General features: G+C 41.2%; 1 protein-coding gene across 1 annotated transcript; it reads right to left on the reverse strand.

Moving 5' to 3' along the window:
- Positions 1 to 338: 338 nt before the first annotated feature.
- On the reverse strand, positions 339 to 11612 carry LOC120059209 (acidic mammalian chitinase-like). The gene is made up of 10 exons (XM_039008078.1): positions 11464 to 11612; positions 11295 to 11351; positions 10268 to 10433; positions 9997 to 10121; positions 9691 to 9814; positions 9493 to 9576; positions 5537 to 5650; positions 2777 to 2896; positions 1021 to 1162; positions 339 to 887 (listed from the first exon to the last, which is right to left on the reverse strand). Exons 1-10 carry the CDS (start codon positions 11595 to 11597, stop codon positions 571 to 573), a joined length of 1383 nt encoding a protein of 460 aa, XP_038864006.1. The 5' UTR covers positions 11598 to 11612; the 3' UTR covers positions 339 to 570.
- Between the last annotated feature and the right edge of the window lie 3899 nt (positions 11613 to 15511).

The raw sequence follows: 15511 nt of genomic DNA on the forward strand, positions 1-15511 counted from the left end.
GGCCTCCCGGGTGGCGCAGTGGTCTAGGGCACTGCATCGCAGTGCTAGCTGCGCCACCAGAGTCTCTGGGTTCGCGCCCAGGCTCTGTCGCAGCCGGCCGCAACCGGGAGGTCCGTGGGGCGACGCACAATTGGCATAGCGTCGTCCGGGTTAGGGAGGGTTTGGCCGGTAGGGATATCCTTGTCTCAGTATGTAAAATGTATGCACTCTACTGTAAGTCGCTCTGGATAAGAGCGTCTGCTAAATGACTAAAATGTAATGTAATGTATGCATTGTTGCTCATTGTCACAATGTTGAAATGTAAAAAAAAAAAAAAAAAAATGAACATGAGTTGAATGACAACTTTTTTTATTTCAACATAAGACAGTGAACTCTATTTTGCTTTCATTAATAGTTGTTCACAAGAAGGGGATAATTCAAAACATTTTAGAACAATTTATTGAAATAAGTCATTTTTTTATTGCTATCTGAAATATAATGTAGGATATATACTCAAAAAGGGATGCCTCCAGTTCTAAAATGGAGGATATCTGACCATGAAATATCACCTGTCATTCTGAAATAGGGACTTTAGGACCAGTTGCAGCAAGAGCATGAGGTGTCGAAGACCAGGCCAGTAGCACAGTACTGGAAGTAGGTCTTGCCCTGACTGCAGTTGTAGAACTGGTTCTTGTTCTTGGGGTCGACGTACAGCCCAGCGGCCTTGCCAACACAGAAGTTACTGTCCATGCCACTGGTCCCACTGGTGGTCCCACTGGTGTTCCCACCGCTCGAGCTGCCTCCACTGGAACTGCCTCCGCTCGAGCTGCCTCCAGAGTCCCCACCATCATCACCTCCATTGGTAGTTCCCTTAATAAGGGGCAGGGGAGTTGCAGGGGGATTGCAAGCTGAAATGGATATTTAAAAAATAAAACAAATTTAAAGAACATATTTTAGGTGTTTGATATAATTCTGTAGCACAGCAGTCAGAGATGTCATACATTTCTGCTATCGAACCCAATCTAGTGTGCAGGTCCTTACGTGCTGATTCCAGATTGAGGCCTTTCTTGAGGACGTTGATGAGAGGATATTTTCCCTGGCCACAGTAGGTGCCGGTATAGTCATCCATATCAAGAGTCCAGACCATGGCTCCTCCAAAGTTGTTCTTCTTCAGCCAGTCAACCTATAAACAGTGGTGTAAAGTAACTAAGTACAAATTCTTTGAACTACTACTTAAGTCGTTTTTTGGGGTATCTTTACTATTTATATTTTTATTACTTTTACTCCACTACATTCCTAAAGAAAATATATACTTTTTAGTCCCATACATTTTCCCTGACACCCAAAAGTACTTGTTACATTTCGAATGCTTAGGCAGGACAGCAATATGGTCCAATTCACACACCTATTAATATAACGCATTGTCATTCCTACCCACTGAGCACACACTGGTTGTTTCCACGTCATTTCATTGAAATGACCTTGAACCAACGTGGAATAGACATTGACGTGCCCAGCATGTACTGCCTCTGATCTGGAGGACTCACTAAACACAAATACTGCATTTGTAAATTATGTATGAGTGTTTGAGTGTGCCCCTGCAGTCAGTAAATAAATAAAAACTAGAAAATGTTGCCATCTGGTTTGCTTTATATGAGGAATTTGATGTATAGCTTTTACTTTTACTCAAGTATGACAATTTAGTACTTTTTTCACCACTGTACTTAAGTACCAGATACATTTAGACTTTTACTCAAGTAGTATTTTACTAGCTGACTTTTAATCATTTTCTATTAAGGTATCTTTACCTTTACTCAAGTATGACTATTGAGTACCTGTTCCACAACTGCCTATAGACAGCTAGAGGCACAACGTAAAATGTTAGCTGGCAAAAAGGCGCAACATTTTTTGTGGAGTTCAACACATGCAGAGAAACCCGGTTGAACAACTTGATGCACTACTATAAGGTAATCCCTAGAGAGCAGCCACACTAATCATTTCTATGTTATGAATGCACATTCATGTGCAGTGCAATATTGATGCTGTCGTGTGTGTTGAATTTACTTGTGTATATAAAAGCATGCCATAAATACATATTTTTCATATTACCATCTTAAGGGTGTGTGTGCTGGAAACACATTTAGCAGACTGTTTGATCGAGTCTCGCCACTCACGTTTTATACACTGAGTGTACGAATCATTAAGAACACCTTCCTAATATTGAGTTGCACCCCGTTTTGCCCTCAGAACAGCCTCTATTTGTCAGGGCATGGACTCTACAAGGTGTTGGAAGAGATCTATAGGGATGGTGGCCCAGGTTGACTCCAATGCTTCCCATAGTTGTGTGAAGTTGGCTGGATGTCCTTTGGGTGGTGGACCATTGTTGATACACACGGAAACTGCTGAGCGTGAAAACCAATCACCATTGTAGTTCTTGACACACTCAAACCGGTGTGCCTGGCACCTACTTCCATACCTCGTTCAAAGGTGCTTAAATAATTTTCTTGCCCATTCACCCTCTGAATGGCACACATAGACTATCTATGTCTCAATTGTCTCAAGGCTTAAAAATCCTTCTTTAACCTGTCTCCTCCCCTTCATCTACACTGATTGAAGTGGATTTAACAAGTGACATCAATAAGGGATCATAGCTTTCACCTGGATTCATCTGGTCAGTCTATGTCACGGAAAGAGCATGTTCCTAGTGTTTTGTACACTCAGTGTATGTCACCATAATGCTTAAAAAAAGTAGTTTCACATTGCAACAAATACTATTTTTTTATTGTATTGTTCTTACCTTGATCCCAAAGCTCTTGACATTGTCATAGCCCACCCACTGGGTTCCTTTGTAGGCGTACGGCACGTCCTGTGGTGCGTCCCAAACCTCTGTGGCTCCGTCTTTCAAAAACCCACAGATCTGTGATACAGTTGAAGTCGGAAGTTTACATACACCTTATCCAAATACATTTAAACTCAGTTTTTCACAATTCCTGACATTTAATCCAAGGAAAAATGTCCTGTCTTAGGTCAGTTAGGATCACCACTTTATTTTAAGAATGTGAAATGTCAGAATAATAGTAGAGAGAATTATTTATTTCAGCTTTTATTTTTCATCACATTCCCAGTGGATCAGAAGTTTATATACACTCAATTAGTATTTGGTAGCATTGCCTTTAAATTGCTTAACTTGGGTCAAACGTTTCAGGTAGCCTTCCACAAGCTTCCCACAATAAATTGGGTGAATTTGGGCCCATTCCTGTAACTGAGTCAGGTTTGTAGGCCTCCTTGCCCTTGCACACTCTTTTTCAGTTCTGCCCACAAATTTTCTAGGATTGAGATCAGGGCTTTGTGATGGCCACTCCAATATCTTGACTTTGTTGTCCTTAAGCCATTTTGCCACAACTTTGGAAGTATGCTTGGGGTCATTGTCCATTTGGAAGACCCATTTGCGACCAAGCTTTAACTTCCTGATTGATGTCTTGAGATGTTGCTTCAATATACCCACATCATTGTCCTTCCCTCATGATGACATCTATTTTGTGAAGTGCACCAGTACCTCCTGCAGCAAAGCACCCCCACAACATGATGCTGCCACCCCCGTGCTTCACAGTTGGGATGGTGTTCTTCGGCTTGCAAGCTTCCCCCTTTTTCCTCCAAACATAACGATGGTCATTATGGCCAAACAGTTCTATTTTTGTTTCATCAGACCAGAGGACATTTCTCCATAAAGTACGATCTTTGTCGCCATGTGCAGTTGCAAACCGTAGTCTGTCTTTTTTATGGCAGTTTTGGAGCAGTGGCTTCTTCCTTGCTGAGCGGCCTTTCAGGGTATGTTGATATAGGACTTGTTTTACTGTGGATATAGATACTTTTGTACCTGTTTCCTCCAGCATCTTCACATGGTCCTTTGCTGTTGTTCTGGGATTGATTTGCACTTTTCGCACCAAAGTACATTCATCTGTAGGAGATAGAACGCGTCTCCTTCCTGAGCGGTATGATGGCTGGTGTTTATACTTGTGTACTATTGTTTGTACAGATGAACGTGGTACCTTCAGGCGTTTGGAAATTGCTCCCAAGGATGAACCAGACATGTGGAGGTCTACAATGTTTTTCCTGATGATTTTCCCATGATGTCAAGCAAAGAGGCACTGAGTTTGAAGGTAGGCCTTGAAATACATCCACAGGTACACCTCCAATTGACTCAAAAAATATGTCAATTAGCCTATCAGAAGCTTCTAAAGCCATGACATAATTTTCTGGAATTTTCCAAGCTGTTTAAAGGCACAGTCAACTTAGTGTATGTAAACTTCTGACCCACTGGAATTATGATACAGTGAATTATAAGTTAAATAATCTGTCTGTAAACAACTGTTTGAAAAATTACTTGTGTCATGCACGAAGTAGATGTCCTAACCGACTTGCCAAAACTGTAGTTTGTTAACAAGAAATTTGTGGAGTGGTTGAAAAACGAGTTTTAATGACTCCAACCTAAGTATATGTAAACTTCCGACTTCAACTGTACATGAAAACACAGGGAATCAACAACACCTATCTCCATCAAGTGTCATCACTTTCTTTTGTTGTTCTTGAAAGTACACTGAACAAAAATATAAACGCAAAATGTAAAGTGTTGGTCCTATGTTTCATGAGCTGAAATAAAAGATCCCAGAAATGTTCCAGACGCACAAAAAGCTTATTTCTCTCAAATTGTGTGCACAAATTTGTTTACACCCCTATTAGTGAGCATTTCTCCTTTGCCGAGATAATCCATCCACCGGACAGGTATAACAGATCAAGAAGCTGATAAAACAGCAGGATCATAACACAGGTGCACCTTGTGCTGGGGACAATAAAACGGCACTCTAAAATGTGAAGTTTTGTCACACAACACAATGCCACAGATGTCTTAAGTTTTGAGGGAGCATGCAATTGGCATGCTGACTGCAGTAATGTCCACCAGAGCTGTTGCCAGAGAATTGAATGTTCATTTCTCTACCATAAGCCGACTCCAACGTAGTTTTAGAGAATTTGGCAGTACGTCCAACCGGCTTCACAATCGCAGACTACGTGTATGGTGTTGTGTGGGCGTGTGGTTTGCTGATGTCAACGTTGTGAACAGAGTTCCCCATGATGGCGGTGGGGTTATGGTATGGGCAGGCATAAGCTACGGACAACGAACACAATCTCATTTTACTGATGGCAATTCAAATGCACAAAAATACTATGACGAGGTCCTGAGGCCTTTAGTGAGGCTTTAAAGGTATCTGTGACCAACAGATGCATATCTCTATTCCCAGTCATGTGAAATCCATAGATTAGGGCCTAATGAATTTATTTCATCATATGAACTGTAACTCAGTAAAATCAATGAAATTGTTCCATGTTGCGTTTATATTTTTGTTCAGTATGATTTCCCTTGTTATGATAAAGCCATCAAATAAGAAGCAACCAGTTGAGTCGAAGTTGAGATACAATTGAAACCAGATCATAAGGAGGCCCTCAACAGTTAGAGTTCACTTTTTATGATGTAAGAAATCAATATCACCATTTAAAGTACCTCAAAGTAAGCCAGCTCTCCAGCCTCCTGTGTGTATTTGCCTGGAGTTCCAGCCCCGGCAATAGATGCTCCGATTCCGTTGTCAGCTGCATTCGTCAGGGTGAACGTTGTTAACTCGAAATGACACAACGACAAGGTTCCAGTTTAACAAAGTTTACTCAACTATATGAACACACTACAAGGTAGCCATTACACTCCAGGCTAGGTCCAACAACGAACAGACTTCCAGCGCATGCGCACTCTTGACTCCGTGATAGCCCCGTAATAACAGGAGTATAGGGATACTTAAAACATGAACTTAACAATCTCCCCCTTTTCTTTAAAGACAAATAAAACATCAACAACATAATTAAAGGTCCAAGTATTATTCAAGATCCCCATTACAAATGGGTTGTGTTACAGGCTGCCACTTTCCATTACTGAGAGCCTGTAGGAGCGAGAGCCTGTAGGAGCACAAGACCGGATGCTCCCTTTTTAGTCAGACAGTCAGCAAGCTGTTCCTTTGTGGTCGACCACAGAATCCGCTGGATTCTCTGTGCTTGAATAAGTTCCTTGATGCTGCTAATCTCAAAGTCTTTTCTCTGTGACAGACTTGGTTGACTTCACAGCATCAACTAATGAGTAGTTGTCAGTGACACAAACTACAGGTAGGAAGTGCCGTTTTGTCCCACCAGTGATAACCTAGCGAAGCATCACTGAAGACAACTAGTTTCAAAGAGTCATCTTTTCCAACATGCTGAAACTTTAACGTCACTTGTTGTGATTCCAGTTTACGAACAACTTTGTTTGCCTCATGAATGGTTTGTACAGTGGCGTGTTTTGTGTTAGATGCCAAGTTGCAACCATCAAACCAGGTCTACTCTGTCTCGCAGCCCATAAAATTTGTCCCATCTTTGACCTCAATTGACCAGCTTCAATTCCACAGAGGGGAATTCCTTTGTACGGCTCTTGAAGAATCCATGTGGATAGGTTGAAGATTCTTGATATAGCTCTCCTGTTGCATCAGTATTTTTCCATCAACTGTAATAAACTCTATGCCAACATAACAAAAATGATCATGCTCCTCACGGCCAACCTAGAAAACAGCTTTGAGGTGTGGAATCACAGTTGAAGCAAAGGTCTGTGAGCCACCCCAGATAAAGTCATCAACATGACAGGCAAGTACTCCAGTCACATTACAGTCTTGATCAAGCCAATAGAAGACTGCAGGATCCACTTGTGACATTTTTCCACCTGTATTCAGCATTGTTGCCTTGACTTTGTTGTACCAGTAGAGTGATCCATCTGCCAGTCCATACACACACTTTTTTAGTTTCCACAGTGTTCCTTCACTTTTAGCTTCGGGCGGAGGTCGGATGTGAATGTCCCTTGACAGCTCTGTTCCCTGCAAAAATCCAGATTTGATGTCTATGGAATTAAGTTTCCATTTTTTCTGGCAGATCACTGACATCAGCAATCTGAGTGACTCTGAGGCCCATGTCGGTGAGTCTTTTGGGAGTTCTTTAGCAGCCAGCTCCTCAAAAACTCTAGCCACTAGACGTGCTTTGGGCACTATTCCAGTTAAGGATTCTTTAAGGGTACACACCCACCTTGTTGAGACGCACTTTTGGCCAATGTCTTTGACTTCCTCAAACACTCCATTTTTCCTCCAATTACTGAGCTCATCTAGCTTAGCTGAGTCAAATGACACGTCCTTTGTTTCAAGTACATCATCATTTTGAATGTCATTCTGTTTTTCTCGATTTTCCATTGGTTCAATTCTGATATTATCTACAAGTGGCAGGTCAGCTGACCCTGTTGTACCAGAAAGTGTAGCTGGTTCAGAGTACTGCAAGTTGTACCAGTTCTTGTGTTTTGCTTTTCCTGCTCGTCCAATGACGGTTGCTGTATGTGGAATACCACTTTCTCTGTCCGTGTATTTAACAGGTTGTCCAGTTTTCAGATTGGAACAACCATGTTCTCTTAACACATGTGGCTGTTGAATGTTTTCCTCATTTGAACGCTCAACAGTATTACCTGTGGCATGGTTGAAGGTCTCTGCTCCATTTCCTATGTCAGTTTCGGTGTCCATATCATTGGATGCGACATCTGGTAGGTTTGTGTCTGTTACTGTGTCCTTTTTGTCATTTTCATTAGGAGACTGATTCTCAGCAACAGCCCCTCTATCTTGTTGATCATTTACTTTCCGCAATCTTGAGTGATGCACCCTGACAATCATGCCTCCGTGCCTCACAAATATCACCACACCATCTTGACCAATGACTACTCCCGGTCCTTTCCACTCTTGACAGTCAACTCGTTTGTAGTACACTTTGTCTCCAGACTCGTACTTCTCATCATCATTATTCCCTGAACTGCTGAGTAACTTTTGAAGTCTGTTAACTGTATCATGTCCAAACTGTTTGTAAAGCTTTAACAATACTTTGTGTTTTTCTTTAGTGCTCATGTTCTCTGTGACTGTCAGAATCTTCATGTGCTCTGTGTCAGTCAGAATCTCATTTTTGCATGGACACTGTGTGATGTCTTTGTCTAAAATGTTTACACAATAGTGGCCTGAGGTAGTAAGTTCAAGAGTCACTGGTTGTTTAAACATCACTGCCTTGTCATTTTTTATGTCTAGTACAGCCTCTGCCTTCTTGAGGGAAGCTTTGCTTAATAGTAAGGGGATATCTGTAGGGACCACCTCTGTTTCAATGTGACACTTAGTCTGACCAATTTTTGCTGGTATCTTAACTCTCTTGGTAGAATGGACAATTCTCCCGTCTCCAAATTTGAAAGCTCTGTTGCTTGGTGTGTCAATCATATTTTGTACTTCCTTCATATTTAGTTCACTGACATAGCTATCAAGCCATTTTGCACCACACACTGTCCGTGTACATGCAGTATCAATCACAGCAGATCCTAAGGATTCAACTATAAAAATCTCAGTATCAGAAGCAGATTCATTTGAAAACAGTGTAATGTTACACTGCTCTATCTCTGTGTTTACATTTTCCTCTGTTAGTTTAACTTGTTCATTTTTATGAGGACAGTCTTTAACCCAATGGTAAGTGCTTTGACAAATAGCACATTTCGATCTCCTTCCATATGTGTCCAGTGGATTTGTGCCGGGAAATGGCGCCCTCTTCTGGTTATCTTGAGAACGTGACTTTTTGGCGCCTTTTCTGTGCTGCTCGGTGTAATATGCTGCGTCACTCACTTGCATTCCATCTGTTATTGGCGCGACAGACGTCTTTTCACCAAATATTCTTTTTAGTGCCGACTTCATAGATGCAAAAGTCAGCACAGTACAAGCAGTCAACGCCAACTGTTTCTCCCTACCATCTAGACAAGCAGTGTCTAGCAACTTGAACCCTAACACTGCATCTGGGAGAACCATGTCGTACTTGCGCATTCTATTGTACCTCTGTTCGAAATCAATGATGTAGTCCGCCATTGCAACCGAAATATCTCTCGTAACACTGTCAAAGTTTGAATATGCCTCGTAGGCACGGTCTTTCTCTTCTTTAAGAAATACAGAATCCAGTGCTGTGATCAAAGTTCCCATACCGTCATCCTTGTTCAAATCCTCAACGGATATCTCCAGTGCTGTATCTCTCGCTCTTCCCTCGAGCGATAATACCACCGCAAGTGCTTGCTTTTTCGCGTCCAGATTAGTAACGCGTGTCCAGATTCCCAGTTCATTTTTCCAACTTTCGTACGACCTCTTCTCGTCGAAGCGAGGTGGCACGTTGTAGTTAGAAGCCATCGTCTGCTACCAATGTTAACTCGAAATGACACAACGACAAGGTTCCAGTTTAACAAAGTTTACTCAACTATATGAACACACTACAAGGTAGCCATTACACTCCAGGCTAGGTCCAACAACGAACAGACTTCCAGCGCATGCGCACTCTTGACTCCGTGATAGCCCCGTAATAACAGGAGTATAGGGATACTTAAAACATGAACTTAACAAACGTGTTGCCGTAGGTGGGGAACCCAACGATCAGTTTCTCTGCTGGGGCTCCATGGTTCTTCCAGTAGTTCATAGCATAGTCCTGAAACACAATAGCTTTATATGTTAGTGTTTGCTGCCTGCTGGGTTAACTTCGCTCTTCAGCAGACTCATCACACCCACAAAGAGCCATCCACCCTTGTCCTGACATACTCACCACATTGAAGTAGATGAAGCCACCATTGTCAGCAGGGCTCTTGTACATGGGGCTGCACTCTCCAGTGAAGGGATCCCAGGAGCCGTGGAAGTCATATGACATGACATTGATCATGTCCAAGGCCCTAGAGGTTGCAAAAGTGGCAAACTGTTATTATATGGTCAGTATCATAGCCTGAATAGCAGTAATATCTTTTTGAGAAAGACAATGACTGTATGGCAGTATACAGGCTACAAAGTACAGTAGATAGGCCACTACAGAGTGAGTGTAGAGTGGATAGGTAACTACAGAATGGATGGTGCCTACTGTCCAAGCTTGGGGATTTCGTAAGCAGAGCTGATGGTATCCCTTCCAGCGGAGACAGCAGCAGACAGCAGGAGACGGGCCTTGTTAGTCTGCTTAGCCTCCTTCTCAAATGCTGCCCTCATTTCCTGTTATCAACACTTTTTTTTAATTTAACCTTTATTTAACTACGCAAGTCAGTATTAGGGTTTTACTATTTACTCAATAACTATTGCAACAGAAAAATATTAAACTCTCAGTTGTATTATTGTTGTTCTTGTTTAGTCAACTTTACCTCCACAAGAACAGAGTAGAGCTGCTGATCCTGAGGAGGGCTCCCTCTGTTGGCTGGGTACTCCCAGTCGATGTCCAGACCATCAAACTCATACTTCCTCAGAAACACTATCACAGAGTTGATGAAGGTCTGGCGGTTGGTGGGGCTGGCCACCATGGCAGAGAATCTGATGGGGGAATAGAATGACTCTAATCACGTTTCCATCCACAGTTTTTAGGCGAGTAAAGTCATACCTTATAAAAAAAAATCACGACAGCTGTGATGGAAACATTACCTTTCGCTTAAATGTTATAAAAGCCTACAGATAATTTGTTCGTTTGACATGGTGGAATCGTTTTGTATCTGTAAAATTATGTTTTGCAAGAAATGGCGGTGGAAACGCCTTTATGCTCAAATAATAATATAATGACCATCATATTGAAGTAAATTTGGGAGTCACGCGATGATATGGTGTGTGTGGTCATCCCACTACGACTCGGGAATGCATGCAATTTATTAGGCTACAGATTAAATACAGTATGAACTTCACAGGGTGGTGAAAGTGTACAGTGATGAGTTTGATGCTTCTTTCAATAAATATCGAGGGAATTATTTTATTGACATGATGATCGATGCTCTTAACCATAATAATCTCATAATGTAGACTGGCCTACCAGCACTGTCGGCCTATCTGCGAGCTGTTGGATAGATCGCACATTCCAAGACCATATTTGCTATTTTGCGCAACAGTTTTTGTGACAAAACTATCAGTAGAGTCGAAATGCAATGGAAACAGATTGAACTTCAGATTTGTATTCGGTACATGAAAATGTAAGCGAAAAAGTACATCTTATCTGCAACAAGTCTGTTTGTGGAAACACAACTGGGGGAAAATACATATTTTCATCATGCCAATTTTAGAATATTCGCATGAAAAAAATCTGCGAATATTCTGATGATCTATAGAGAGAAATAGAGGGAAATAGAGAGACACTGATGGCCGTTATCAAGAGGAAAGTATGCGAACAGATATAACGGATCATCTTACCCAGAAGAGCCGAAGTTCCATCCTCCAACAGACAGAAGAGTCTTCAAGTTGCCATTCCTGTTGAAATACAATATGTTATTCCATATTAAGGGAAATTAAAGTAGTAAATTGATGACATTTGTCTCTCGACACAATCTCATGAGGTGTTAGTTTCTCAGTAGGGGCTCACTGGTTCTTCAGGCCATTGAACTGGCTATAGAGCTCTACGTCATTCCACTCGAAGGTGGCCAGTTCGTTGTTCTTCATGGTGGCGAAGGCGTAGAGAAGATGGGTACACAGACATGGGTCAATGTCATTGGGCATGTAAATGGCGGGGGGTGGTCTGTACTGTGCCCAGTTTGTGAAGTAGCATGACAAAATGTAGGAGGACCCTGAGACACAAGTTAAAACAGGATATGAATAGTTTGATATTTGCTCATTCACTTGTTTATAGGATTGAATTACTTCATTTTCAACTATAGTCTCATAATCCACTTAGTTTACATATTCTATTGCCCCATATTTAGTAAATTACAGATGTAGGATCTTAATTTGATCACCCTGTTGCAGGATAACTTTCCATCAATGCAGGAAATGTAAAACATGTGGTGTATTTGAGGTTTTTAAAGGCTTCTGAAGTTTGTAATTTTCACTTAGACATTTCAGACTAGATTTTACCTTGTGAAAAATGCATAAACCACTACAAAAATGAATGTAAATTAATTATAATCCACATAATAATTCACATTTCCTGTTACTGCAGGATTATTTTCCTGCTATAGTAAACTGGCTCAAATTAAGATACTACATACAGTATGCACTGTACTTGGTCTATGGACCACAACTGAGTTCAATTGAGACCCCTATCCCCAGCCTACAAAGAGTTTGTGTTCTGGAGTCCACTTACCGAGCTGTGCATGCAGCAGCAGGGCTAGAACTATGGAAAGAGAAGACACAGATTACATTTTGTTATGCATACGTTGGATGCATACCATACAATAATGTAGTGTTGAGCTTTCACCATAACTACTTACCCGTCACAAACAGAACTTTGCCCATGATTGCTTGAATAAAGACTGTGTCTATGGTCACCACTTTTATACAATCTGCATTTGTTCAAAACGCCTTGACATGCATTTTTGCAATAAAAGGGAATATTTACTAAAGATTATTGTGCATTACCAAAGATTAACATATTTGCTGGCTGTGAGGTGTGATTACCTATCTTTTCATTATGTTCTGCAGGTACACTGCCAAATTGGATTTCTCCTTGTGTGAAGGACTTTTATGATAGATTGTTTCATGAACAAACTGATCATAACAGTAACTAACAAGTACACGTGGCCTACTTTGGGCCTTGTTTTGGTTGATACTTGGCAACTAAGAAAAGATGTATGCAAATACAATGGGGCAAAAAAGTATTTAGTCAGCCACCAATTGTGCAAGTTCTCCCACTTAAAAAGACGAGAGAGGCCTGTAATTTTCATCATAGGTACACTTCAACTATGACAGACAAAATGAGGGGAAAAAATCCAGAAAATCACATTGTAGGATTTTTAATGAATTTATTTGCAAATTATGGTGGAAAATAAGTATTTGGTCACCTACAAACAAGCAAGATTTCTGGCTCTCACAGACCTGTAACTTCTTCTTTAAGAGGCTCCTCTGTCCTCCACTCGTTACCTGTATTAATGGCACCTGTTTGAACTTGTTATCAGTATAAAAGACACCTGTCCACAACCTCAAACAGTCACACTCCAAACCCCACTATGGCCAAGATCAAAGAGCTGTCAAAGGACACCAGAAACACAATTGTAGACCTGCACCAGGCTTGGAAGACTGAATCTGCAATAGGTAAGCAGCTTGGTTTGAAGAAATCAACTGTGGGAGCAATTATTAGGAAATGGAAGACATACAAGACCACTGATAATCTCCCTCGATCTGGGGCTCCATGCAAGATCTCACCACGTGGGGTCAAAATGATCACAAGAACGGTGAGCAAAAATCCCAGAACCACACGGGGGGACCTAGTGAATGACCTGCAGAGAGCTGGGACCAAGTAACAAAGCCTACCATCAGTAACACACTACGCCGCCAGGGACTCAAATCCTGCAGTGCCAGACGTGTCCCCCTGCTTAAGCCAGTACATGTCCAGGCCCGTCTGAAGTTTGCTAGAGAGCATTTGGATGATCCAGAAGAAGATTGGGAGAATGTCATATGGTCAGATGAAACCAAAATATAACCTTTTGGTAAAAACTCACCTCGTCGTGTTTGGAGGACAAAGAATGCTGAGTTGCATCCAAAGAACACCATACCTACTGTGAAGCATGGGGGTGGAAACATCATGCTTTGGGGCTGTTTTTCTGCAAAGGGACCAGGACGACTGATCCGTGTAAAGGAAAGAATGAATGGGGCCATGTATCGTGAGATTTTGAGTGAAAACCTCCTTCCATCAGCAAGGGCATTGAAGATGAAACGTGGCTGGGTCTTTCAGCATGACAATGATCCCAAACGCACCGCCCGGGCAACGAAGGAGTGGCTTCGTAAGAAGCATTTCAAGGTCCTGGAGTGGCCTAGCCAGTCTCCAGATCTCAACCCCATAGAAAATCTTTGGAGGGAGTTGAAAGTCCGTGTTGCCCAGCAACAGCCCCAAAACATCACTGCTCTAGAGGAGATCTGCATGGAGGAATGGGCCAAAATACCAGCAACAGTGTGTGAAAACCTTGTGAAGACTTACAGAAAACGTTTGACCTCTGTCATTGCCAACAAAGGGTATATAACAAAGTATTGAGATAAACTTTTGTTATTGACCAAATACTTATTTTCCACCATAATTTGCAAATCAATTCATAAAAAATCCTACAATGTGATTTTCTGGATTTTTAAAAATCATTTTGTCTGTCATAGTTGAAGTGTACCTATGATGAAAATTACAGGCCTCTCTCATCTTTTTAAGTGGGAGAACTTGCAAAATTGGTGGCTGACTAAATACTTTTTTGCCCCACTGTATTGGCACTGAGAATTTAGGGGAACACAATATCCCAAATAATCAAACTACAGGGGCGGCAGGTAGCCTAGTGGTTAGAGCGTTGGGCCAGTAACCGAAAGGTTGCTGGATCCCCGAATTGACAAGGTAAAAATATTTTGTTCTGCTCCTGAGTATGTTGTTAAAAACTGGCCACAAAAATCCAAGGTCCTCTATTAAAACCTGGTGAATTCATGGTGAACTAATCTCTGTTCCCCGGTAGGCCATCGTTGTAAATAAGAATTTGTTCTTAACTGACTTGCCTAGGTTAAATTAAAAAATGTAAAAAAACACATTGACTGGAAAATGTGTTGAAGATTCTGCTGTGTTTTTTTTATTGCACTATAAGCCAGAATAATGTAACATTGAATATGTATAAATTGTGAAGTTTTTCTGTTTGAACAGCTAAGCGGTAACCTAAAAAACATATACTGTTATCGCACTGCTAACATAAACAAGGCACAAAACAGAGGTGCTTACACTGTAGCTAAAGAATTCAACCTATCTATGTGATATGTTAAAGTCAATAGATAACTTATCTCAATCTTTCCTTCCTTATTTCAGGCTTCCGTTATTTCAGACTGCGTACATCAGATTATGCAACAAAAATGCTGATTCTAATGGAACATGTTGAACAGTGATAGTTATAGTGTGAGTAAACACCTTAAAGCAAAAGTTATTTTAATAAGTGACCATTTGTTTTTTCTATTTCCCATAGAAACCTTGTTTGTTCTGCTGGAGGCGTTTGTAAAGTGAAAAGGGAAGCTAACCAGATATTAGTGGGACAGCAGTAGGGGATCCCTCATAGTATCCTCATTGGATCTGAACTTACTTTGGCCAAGGTCAAATGTAGACCATGTTAGTCAGGAGTAGCTGTGTGCAACTACAGTATGTTGTTAAAAACTGGCCACAAAAATCCAAGGTCCTCTATTAAAACCTGGTGAATTCATGGTGAACTAATCTCTGAGGTCAGATTCACACCAAACCAGGTTTCAACATCTGTTATTGGCCTATTACTACTGAAGTTAGTCCTCGGTGGGTGATTATAATGCCAATGGATAAATGTTACATAATGAATCATTAATAACCACACACTTCTCTGCTCTCTCATTTGCTGCGTTCTTGCTTAAGCAAATAGCAAATGTCCTATTTCTCATTTTGGAATCACTTCCCTTATTACATATACTTTGAGCTGACGAAACAGTCATTTGAA

This window comes from Salvelinus namaycush, chromosome 14 (assembly GCF_016432855.1).
Source record: "Salvelinus namaycush isolate Seneca chromosome 14, SaNama_1.0, whole genome shotgun sequence".
Classification (NCBI taxonomy): Eukaryota; Metazoa; Chordata; class Actinopteri; order Salmoniformes; family Salmonidae; genus Salvelinus; species Salvelinus namaycush.